Source organism: Pinus tabuliformis, chromosome 9 (assembly GCF_031772625.1).
Source record: "Pinus tabuliformis cultivar Carrire ecotype Pingquan chromosome 9, CPIR1, whole genome shotgun sequence".
Taxonomy (NCBI): Eukaryota; Viridiplantae; Streptophyta; class Pinopsida; order Pinales; family Pinaceae; genus Pinus; species Pinus tabuliformis.
Genome location: NC_142307.1, coordinates 976,904,394 through 976,915,880, shown reverse-complemented (window position 1 = coordinate 976,915,880; position 11,487 = coordinate 976,904,394). Strand labels below are relative to the sequence as shown.

Below are 11,487 nucleotides of genomic sequence, written 5' to 3'. Positions count from 1 at the left end.
AAGACTTAGAAAGACAAACCCCATTGCAATGTTTGTTTCTGTGACTAGAATATTCATTAGCAAGCAAGATCCTCCCCTCAAGAACATACAGATTCATATAGAAATTAATAAGGTGTTCCTCATCGATATCTATGCAATAAGCTGAACTCTATATACATTATTTATGTTGGCTGCATTTGGGGCCATTGCAGTCAAATAGAAGGATAGAAAATCATTCGTTTTTCTTCTCTGTATGAAGTAGCGTCTCCAGAATAGAGAAGACAAATAAGGGACCAAACAGGGGAGGCATAGGCGGCTTACTAAAGGCCACAGCCAGCTGCCTTGAGCTTTGCTTCTCAGATATACTGGCTTCCTTTCCGTTCACATGCGGTTCTTTCACATGATATTTTGAACTGGGTTTGAAATACACCTTTGTCGGCTGGTTCTGCTGAACGAGCCATTCTGCAATACAGACATGCAATATGAATGTAGTCAGGTTCCTAAATTTTGGAAGATATTAACTCCACAACTGGGAAATCTAATTTGACATTTTCAAGAACCACAAGGCTTTAATTTCATTGTACCAGCTTTTCTTGGATAGAACTTTTTCAGGATATTCTTACAAAGAAATTCCGCAGTTATCCACATACTCTAGGGCTTCAGTTCAGAACACAAAAATGAGACTTTTCTTTTTTGGTTAACAACCAATGAATATCTCCAATGACCTGCAATCCAAGTCTACAAATTGTTTAGTATGTGTTCTTGCTTGCACATTGCACATAGAAATTTTGCCATTAATTCTATCTTATGAAGTTTACAGCATTTGTTTAGGAAAATCCCAATACGTCAGTTTGAACCGATCATGATCCACTGCATAATTCTCACTATATTCGCACTTAGAAATTCAAATACACAAACTAAAACCCCAAGACATATTTGCAAGTTTAGACAGAAGACAGTACCTAGAACAAATTTGGTTTCTCAGGAAAGATATAACCAGGAGCAAAGAACTCTCATACTATCAAGGAGTGGCAGCTACTCTATAGAGTGGACCTATCAATTAAGATCATGTGTTCTGTCCTTTGAGAACAAATTTGGTTTCTCAGGAAAGATATAACCAGGAGCAAAGAAATCTCATACTATCAAGGAGTGGCAACTACTCTCTAGAGAGGACCTATCAGTTAAGAACATGTGTTCTGTCTTTCGAGATCACAAGTTTGAGTCTAGTGGGGGAGGTTATGTAAACCAGCATAGACTCAAATTATCACTGTGCATAGGTGATAGGGATTTCATCCATTAATTTGGTGTCTGACTAGGCCAATTTGAGTCTAGCGAGGGTAAAGTATGTACACCTGCATAGACTATGTAGTCAAATCATCACTGCACAGAGGTCATCTCTTGTCCCATAAACAAAGGGATTTCATCTGTTAATTCAGCCTCTGACTAGGACTTGGCCTTAAAATGATATCATTCCTATAATTATTCAAATAATTGATATCTGAATAGGCCTTGACCTTAAAATTATATTATTATGATAATTTAATTTGGAGATTTATAGTGTCTTTAAAGAATAGAAAACTAGACTAAGATTGGGCTTATTGCTCTGTTCCAGAATCAACAGGACTAAAACTGGAACTCTTGAGCACCTGTCTCAATATACAAGACAAGTTTAGCCTCTCTCTGTAAAGAGAAGAACAGAGGAAACAAAATCGGTACTTTACAGCAAAGTTTCCACAATACATACAGAGTCTATAACTTGTATGCAGTGCCGAACCCTCTAAAGTGAAGTAGTTCAAATGAATAGTCATCACCAATCCAGTGGACATCACTGAAAAATATGCATCTCCAGGTAATCCAAATGAAATCCCCATTGTGGCACATGTAGATCTGCAGCTCCAGAATAAACGCCAGATGGTCTCAACTGGACTGTGCAATGAGGGAAAGCCTCATCTGTGACTCCGTCGGTAACAACCACTCTTTAGAAGGTAGGCCCCGATATAAATACCAACATTTTGAAAGAGAGTCTAAAATCCTGAAAGGCTCTAAAGGATCATAGTGTACAACGGTGATTTCCCCACAAAGATTAGTCTTGCACATTACACAAGACTTGATCGAGAAGATGATCCTCAATGTTTCTATCGAAAGCAAACATAATTGAAGGTGGTTTTTCAATCATTGACAAACATAACATAGCACAAAAAGTGCAAACTATTCAGGATATCCAGGATTCCTTAAAAACGGGGCACCTTAACTGGTTCATTTTGTACATGACTCTACCAAATAAAGGCAGGGTCCAGAAAACAGATTAACAAACCCTAATATTGCAGCTATTGTGGGAACTTAACGCATGTTGGGCATGTTTTCTGGAGGCGCATCCTTCATAAGAATATCTGGTCATGGATACGAAATCTGTTTACAAGTATCTTTACTTCACAAATCTACTGGCGTTTAGCAAGTAATACTGATGGTCACTCTCTTATAAATGTTTGTTTTAGATTCTCCAACTACTCAGTGTTAGCATATTGGATTGCCTCAAGAGATTGAAATAAGCCAGATATAAGAACAAGAGCTCATGCAATGTTGGCATATCTGATTGATTGCCTTGACAAGGGATTGTAATAAGCTAGATGTAAGAGCAAGGGCTCATGCAATATTGGCATGTCCGATTGCCCTGAAAGAAGATTGTAATGAGCTACAAACTAGATCAAGAGCTCATGCACAATACCCCAATTGCAGGTGTAGGTAAGGGGTAGGAAATTTGGGTATACTGATGGCCAAGCACAATCTTAGGTTCTCAGAAATGAGATCCATGTTCAAACCCCTTAGAGGACATAATCAAGTGGAAAACCTCTTTAGTTTTGTTTAATGATTTGCCAATATCTATTGCAGTACATTCATAAATTCCTAAACAAAAAGTCCAAGTACGTGGTACAGTCCAAGTATGTGGTTCAACCCTTAAGTGCGGAGGTTTGGACACTCTAATCCCAGTCAAGACTATGTACCCTAGGCTTCGCTCCAATCCCACAATCCCACACAAGACTATGTACCAGGCTTGGTAGCTCCAAGAATATGTAACCCAAATCCCAGGCAAGATTATGTACCCTAAATTGGAAGGAAATAAATAAATAAATAAATAAACAAAACAATGCATCTATCCACAACCACCAAATAAGTTAGAATTTTATACACGTTTAACAGAACACAACACAGAGCTGGTATGGTGGTGAGCTATGGGAGTCACCAACAAATTCAATTGCATATTACCACTTAACCTAGAACTTGGAAAAAATCAACTCGTAAAACTTATCTCCCGATTTCAAATCCGATGGAGTCTTTCACTTGCAGTTAAGAGCCTAAACAAGGAGCTCCTGTGATTTGGGCGTAGTGGGTTCTTCTAAAAGACGTAACAAGGTTTGAATTCCGCCTTCTTTGGCAATCAACTGACGCATTTTATCATCTTGGGAAGCCATTGCATGCAGGCACTCTATTGCATTTTCTTGCGCAGACGGCATACCAGAAGAAACCAGATTGAGCAGAATAGTAATCGCCCCTTCTTCCGCCATCGTTTTCCTTGTCTCTTCCACAGCAGCCACATTCTTTAGCGCCCCTACAGCCATGGCCTGTGCAGCCGAGGTTCCCGATTTGCAAATATGAATCAGAACTGAAACCCCACCATAAGCCTCAATTCCACCATAAGCATTTTCTGCATTGCTCGTTAGCCCTCCAATGGCCGCCGCAGCCTTTTCTTTACACAACGAGCTCCCGGATTCCAAGAGCCGAACCAATGGACCTAAAGCGCCCTACGTTTTTTTAAGGTTTTTTAATGTTTTAAAACATTTTTCTTATTAAATTAGACGGCTGATTTTTGTTCAATCATCTAACAAAAGATCTAACGGCTACGATTAAGACAGAAAGGCATTTGGGGGAGTTCATTTTAGAGGGGAACGCCTTACGACGTAAAAATATTAGTGTTTTTCTTATTTGTATGCAAGTACTCTATATTTCTATTAAAAATTAGTTATATATATATATATATATATATATATATATATAGATATATATAAATAAATAAATATATAACTAACATATCATATGATATTGTTGATGTATTTACGCAAAAAAATTTAAATGTCATTTGATTTTTTTATATAATAACCGAGAAGGTTTTTTTTATTACTAAATCTGTGATGATTTAAAAATTAAGAAAAAATTATTTATAAAATAATGTTTAAAAAATTATTTATAAAATAATTTGTTTTATTTTATTTGAATATTTTTTTATAATTACTTATTTTTTAGGTTTAAATTTTAATAGCGGTTGAATTTTTGTTCTTTATAAAAAGTCTTATTTAATTAAATTTAAAATTAGGTAGAAAATTAAATTTAAATTAAAATTGGTATGGATTTTAATAAAAAATAATAGTGTAGTTTAAAAAATCTATAAATTAGTTTAGAAAATAATGGAAATTTGACAAGATTATGATAAAATATGGCAGAAATTTTTGAAAATATAGGTTACAGTTCTCAAATTTCAGGATTTTGGGTGCCAGGGGGTGCTTGATGATGCTGAATCTATTTCCACTATTATAAAAACTGACTCAAACACTCCACCATTGTGATTAAAAAAAAACAAAAATCATCATTCCAACAAAAACTGTTGTCCAAACGATTATGTAACATCGATAAACAACACTCAAAATAATGTCCAAAACAATATAATATATTGTTAACCATAATTCTTATATAAATAATTTTATTGAAAAAAAACCTAAATTTTAAAAAATTGAAAATATTAAATCCATATAACAAGGTTGTAAATATTATTAAGGTTACATAAATAAAATCTAGATTGATGTAAATTTTTGAAAGAGAAAGAATTAAGTTTTATAGAATAGATTTTGGGATATATGCATAAATAGATGCAGATGATTTTCATGTACTTATGAAACTATATAGCTCGATGTTTTTGAGTGTATGGAGACAACTTTTATTATTTATTAGTACATTAGTTATTTTAATTGTTGGAAGGGTTACAATTATCACGTATTTGAATTTGTGGATTAATATTCTATTTCTTTTATATATATATATATATATATATAATTTATTGTTCATAATATATATGTTTGTATGTGATGTTATGTGTAGTAATCGTTAATGTGAATTTATATGATTTTATAAATATAATATTATTTTTTTAATTTATATGGAATTTGATGTGTAGAATTTTTAACATAATTATTTTTATTTTAAATATAAGTGGAATTTATTTATGAAGTGTAAACTAGTTACTTTGAGTGGGGTCTATTTTTTATTAGGTCTCAAGTTTAAATTTAATAGGGAGGGATTCATGATGGAAGTCACTTTTATGGTAATTGAACTATCTAGAGGAGTGTCCAAGCTTGATCAAACTTCTCACATTCCTAGTGATACCATTCTGTTATAGACATTTTTGTGCCTTACAGCTATAAGCATGAAATGTCCGTAAACCAAGGGCTCCTAAGTCCCTAAAAGTGTTGTTCCAACCCCTAAAGGAACAAGGTCAACAAATTACAGCTTCTCCCAGAAGTTCTCCACCAGAAACTGCTCAGAATAAGTCAAAAAATGATCATTTCAGCTGCTCCACTAGCTAAGTGCGTTGCATAGCACCTAAGTCCACTAGCTAGGTGCATTGCAACGCACCTAAATGCACTACCAGGGTGCGTTGAGCGGGAAATGACAAATGGCAGTGTCATTTCGCGAGGTGGAGAGACAATGGAAGCTTCCAGAATCTTCTCCAATGACACTTGCCTCACTGAATTCGACCAAGGATGAGTAAGAGGCTTTCAGTCTCCAAGTGGAAGCAAGAACTGACAGAGAGAAGCCACTAATCAAATCATGAGCTGACTCATCCTCCTTGCATACATCTATATATGGATCCCTCATCCCAGAGATCTAGAGGCTGGAATTTTGCACATTGTAAGGAATTGCTGTTGGTTTTGAGACACATATCAGAGAATTGGGTGATCTATGCTTTGTTGGGGGTGAAGAAGGGACTTCTTTGCTGGGAGGTTGATGCTGGGTCAGGAATCATCGGTTGTAACTCCTCCTGGATCTTCTTGTATATCAATAAAAACTATTTGAGTTTCTTCTCCATGCTTTTGTATCATTGATGCTTGTTACATTTGTATGGTTAACTTAAATCTGATCCTAAGTTATTTATGAATATAAACCCATGTCTTTGTATAGTTTTCTCCTTCTGTGATCTTACAGGTACTTGGTGAAGCTGGGCAAGTAAGGGAGCAGGTAGCTGGAAGCTGTCAAAGAGGAGAGAGATTGGATCAAAGGACTAGCGCAAGACACAGGTTGGTTCTTCCTATTCCTCTTTGTTTATAGTTCATAAAGAAGATACACAAGTAGTTTTCTCTGTTTGTTTCTAAGGTAGCTGTCACACTTTAGTGGGATAGAGCAGTTATGAATAGACACTTTTCCCGATAACGAAATGGAGACTCCACTGGGGATCGTGTCTAATTAGTTTGTTTGTGTTTCTCTTGTTGTTTATTTCATAAACTTATAAGTAGCGATCGAACTGCATTTTCCTTGACAAATGCAAAGTAGACATCTGCTACTTCAATCCATTCACTGGATCTGTTTATGATTTGAACAGCTGATTCATAGACTAACTAATTGCCCTTGTGATAGCTCTTGGACCCCCCTTAGATCTACCTCTGATTGTGCATTACTGATTGCTTTTACTCGGCCAAAAACCAAAGATTAAACTGCAAACCGTGACCCAGAACCCGGATAGAATTCTCATTTTTGCCCCAGCGCAGGCACTGGGAAGAGGTTCTGCATTTCAACGCACTTCCAAAGAGGGATACCTGCGCTGCAATGCAGTTTCTCTGTGTAACAGGTGCGCTAATCAGCCTAGCCCTGTGCAGCTAAGGTTCTTTGCTTCATTCTTTCAGTTTTGTCTCTGATTTTTGCAGCCTGTGATCAGTATATGACTGTTTCAAACCCCTTTTCCTTACTGATATTCTGCCTCATTTGTACAAAAGAACTGTAGATGTTTTTATGTGTTTGTTGAGTCATTTACAGTTTTCCATTGCAAAAGTATAATAGTCGTATTGTCGTCCTTTGATTTAGATCTGTCGCAAGTGTCGATTTCGATCATAGGAGAAAGTTTATTTGCTGTTCATGGTCGATTATGCTTTTACTTTTGCCTTTGGTTTGAATTTGTGACTTTCTAGTGTCGAAACGAGTATTTATTTCAAAATCATAGTGTCGTAATCGTCTCTACCTTTTGATTTCGAAAAGAAGCTTGTTTATATTTGTCGCTTGAAAGCAAATTCAGATTTGTACATCAACTTTCTTTTTAGCATCAATACTAAGAAAGTGAAAAACAAATACATGCATGTGCATTTGCATATTGACAGTCTGTTTGGCTTCATTTAGGAAAGTGCATTTACGGTGTGCTCTTTGCTCTTTGCGAAAAGATTGTGTCTTTCTTTTCCCTTAGTAGCTAGGATTTTCATTGCTGAAAAGAGATAAAAGTTTGTTTATCATCTTTAGATTGCATTTTAGGAATTACATCTACATCTCGTGGTGAACCCAAAAGGCAAACTTCATAAGAAAGATCAACTTAAAATAAATTCAATGAATCTAACAACGCTTTGGAACTTAACGCACAACGTTTAGAGGTCTAGGCTAGAGACGTATTCCGGCGTCGTAAAGCCTGGTAACTGTTGTCCTCACTGATGGTTGGGTGATTCCTCCACTTTGAGACGATAAGTGCCAGTATGGACTTGTGCTCCCACGTACCGTCGAGTATATATTGGGAGACCCCTATAGGCTTAAATCCTTTATCCATAGGAAGCCGTGTCGGCCGCCCTACTGATCGCAATGCACTGAACACAACATTCGGGAAGATTGACTGTCGTACCGTAAAAAGTATTCTGTAGTTTTGTGATTGGTTTGGTACTCCCTCTACCTAGACCTCCAGAGCAGTCCCTTTCGTTCCTTTTCAGACTCCTTAACGGAAAAGGTCCATCTGAGCACTTGTCACTTCAGGCTCATTAAAAATCGAAGGAGACTAGAGTCATCTTTTGTTTTTTCTCGACTCTTAAAAACTGAAAAAACAAGTTGTGTCAAAGCGTGTTAAAATTTATTTTAAATGGAATATTCATACCCCTTTCCTACGTTGATCTTGGGTTGAGAAAATGGAGCCTACCAACCAAGGAATTCCCCTTGGTGGAAATCCTAGTCCTTTCTCCTCTTGGGGAGATGTTGGTGCACCCCATATGGCCACATTGTCGCTTCCAGGACTGACAATTGGTTTGCCTGTATGGCTCTTCTCAACCTCTGTCGTTCAGAACACCACCATTCTTGAACAATCAAATCAACAATTAGACGAGTCCAAAGTTGCCCACCAGCCTTCTACTTCCTCTAATTCTTCCTCCCTTCCTTCCTCTTCGCTTGATGGAGCTGGTAAAGCTAAAAGCCAAGTTCCTAAGGAGAAGAAGGAAAAGAAGAAGAAAGAGAAGAAGAAGAAGGAGCCAAAGGCGAATGGGGGAAAACGAGTGTCGTCTAATGAAAATCCACACACTGCACCAACCAGGCCTAAATCGCCATGTGTCATTTGCAAAGGAGACCACTTTCATAGAGATTGTCCTTGCATCCCCCGGATACTAAGGGACTGGTCTCCTCGTTTGCACAACCCGGTGTCGTCAACCTTTGATGATCATGTTGAAAGCACACCGTCAACTAGTGAAAGTGAAGCCCCAGGACAAAAAGGGAAAGCTAGATTTCCTTGTAAACTGTGCGAAGGCAATCATGCCATCCACCGTTGTCCCTTCTTAGACGAAGCTAAAAGAGTTTTGGATGATCGTCTGGTTTCACCGTTACGACTTCCTCTTGGATATAAAAAACTCTTGCCGAGTCCGTCACTAGTTGAGAATCCAACTGGCCCGCTCAGGTGGTCGGCTGAAGCGCCTATCATTGAAGATAAACCATCTGGATCCATACCAGACGAAAGTCAAAATGTCGAGGCGACAGTTGACCCGGTCTTGCCTTCAAAAGTTTCATCTTCAGATGATACAGTCACTGAAGAGAATAAGGATGACACCGTCCAAATTCTCTTCATAAACACAGACTCCGACGAACATGGGGGCAATTTACCCGTTCCTTTACCGCAGGAAGGAAGTTCGTCAGAGGCGTACCCGGCCGTCTATTCGGTCCCACCTCCAAGCAACCTAGTTGTCTCCTTCGACTGGAATCAACTAGGCAGACCCAGTTTACCAGCTAGCATACCATTTCGAATTATCGTTCAAATATATAGAATGGTTATGGCTGGTACCATCATAGATGAGGGGGCTTCTGTGAGTATCCTTTCCTCGACTGCTTGGAAAGCGTTCGCCATCACTTTTGCCTGAGATGAGAAATCTGACAGGCTTTGATAAAGGAACCAGTCGACCTTTAGGGATCCTTCCCGATGTGCCCATAACATTGAGAAGGAAGACAGTTCGCATGAACGTAATGGTAGTTCAAGGACCCTTAGATTACAATCTACTCCTTGGACGAGACTATATTTATTGCATGGAAGCAATTGTCTCCTCACTCTTTAGAGTGATGTGTTTTCCGCACGAAGGAAGAGTGGTCAAGCTCGTGGACCAGCTTTCATTTCCTGGATCGCGCATAGCAAATAGTCATATACCATCCCTAAATGGTCTTTTCACGCAAGAAATGTCTCAATTTCCAGTCCGTCCTCCCAATGAGCGCGAGTAATTTGGAGGGATATGACTAAAACCCAGGGGGCATGCGTCCTGGTCTGCTTCGGCAGGAAAACTTCGGGTATAGGGTAGGTTTCCGCAGGAGAATATGACTAGTCTGTACCCCGTCCGGGATTGAAAGAGGGGTTATTCTAGAACAAGATTCTCTTGTCAAAGTTATGTGAGTTGGCGGGCATCGTCGCTCACCTTTGTTTATTTCGAGAAACATCACCAAAGAAGTGTTTTGTTTACACCGTAAATAGAACAATCTTTGGGTAACCTGTAAGAGGTAGACCTCTCTCGGTAAAACGAATGTTTTGGCGGAAAGAAGTAGAGGTAACCTTGAAACTCTGTTTTATACCTGGGGGCATGCAAACCTTTTGGAGTGCAAGCAAAGAGCGATTATTTATCTGTTTTTTGGATTAGTCGTTTCCTAACTTGCATAAAGAAAGGATGTGGGGCAACACTCGAAAAGTTGCCGTTTTTATATGAGACATTCTTATCATATGACTGGATTAATCGAGCAGTGTTTACCGTGAGGTTCAAGCTCGTTAAAAAGTAAACCCGGACCGAGCAAATGTTTCCACCCGCATTTAAGCTCATTAAAAAATGAACTATCCCCCTAGTAAATAACCACCGTGAATGTAGTAATTCAGCCATTAAAGCCTTGGTCGTGTTTGCACCGTCACCTCCACTTTTTCATTGGCCGATCATTCACCTCCATTTGATTGTTTACCCATTTTGAGGAACAACTGCGAAGAGTGATTTCAATAGCCATCCTTGTGACACTGCCGTGATTGGAAAATTCCAAACCTTACCTGGAATCAGCTGCTACCCATTTTATCACTCGTTCCTCAAAAGACGAGTCTTCTTTAAGCTCTTTTTTGACTCGTAAAATATGAAAAGATTGCCGAGTTCCGGCCTTCCAGCTCGTTAAAGCGACGGGAAGTGCTATCCCTCCTCTAGATTTTAATCTTTTTGGACCTGAGGGATTATTGCAAAAAAAGATCGAGCGCTTGTTTTGTTCGGCTCGTTAAAGCTAATCGAAAATTCATCCCTTCTGTATTGTTTTATACTTTTTCGGAATTAAGGGATTAGATGACGAAAAAGGAATTTTGGAGTTACCTTTACGTACCTTTTCAGACTCTCTAAAAATGAAAAGGACCGAGTTATCTTTGTCGTTAAACTCGTTAAAAAAAGTTAATAGCGACAAACTTGTCTTTAGACGGGAACGAGTTTCAGTATCGCTAGGCTCGTTAAAACATAGCGATGGGTTTGCCCGAAGGGAAAATTATAGAACAAGCATATGTTATCCTCCTCAAGCTTGACAAAAATAAAGAGGTACTGGTCAGCAATGATTGGGGAAAAATTGGGAAGAAAACTCAAAGAATCTTTATTGGTAGCAAGTCGCTCTTGAACATGACACTTCCGCTCCGTGCCCGAGTCGGGTTGGGTTGTTTCATTCACCGGTCACATCGCCATGGTCTCGCCATACCATCCACATTTGGGGTTAATGCTACCAATCCATCACATCAGTGTCGCCGATATGTTCAAGAGAAGTCATCCAGAAAGGCCACCTGTGTTCTGCCCACTACCATACATTATACTCCATTCTTTCATGACCGCCACCCTGAACCATATATCATCAGATCGTTTTCACCTCCATCAAAATCATTTCCTCCATTCCGTGTCATTGATGTGGGATTCATTAAGGCCCTCCTGTGACGGATCACTTCTGGTCGACATCAGCTCATTATCCAAG

General features: G+C 38.5%; 1 protein-coding gene across 2 annotated transcripts; it reads right to left on the bottom strand.

Moving 5' to 3' along the window:
- Positions 1–211: 211 nt before the first annotated feature.
- Positions 212–2,824, bottom strand: LOC149151994 (uncharacterized). 2 transcript variants are annotated; one of them, XM_089439835.1, is made up of 3 exons: positions 1,724–2,824; positions 564–704; positions 212–441 (listed from the first exon to the last, which is right to left on the bottom strand). In XM_089439835.1, the coding sequence occupies exons 2-3, from the start codon at positions 625–627 to the stop codon at positions 212–214; spliced, it is 294 nt and encodes a 97-aa protein (XP_089295961.1). In that variant the 5' UTR covers positions 628–704; positions 1,724–2,824. The 2 variants fall into 2 exon arrangements, with proteins under 2 accessions (XP_089295961.1, XP_089295960.1); XM_089439834.1 differs by lacking the exon at positions 1,724–2,824 and having other exon boundaries at positions 564–1,315.
- Between the last annotated feature and the right edge of the window lie 8,663 nt (positions 2,825–11,487).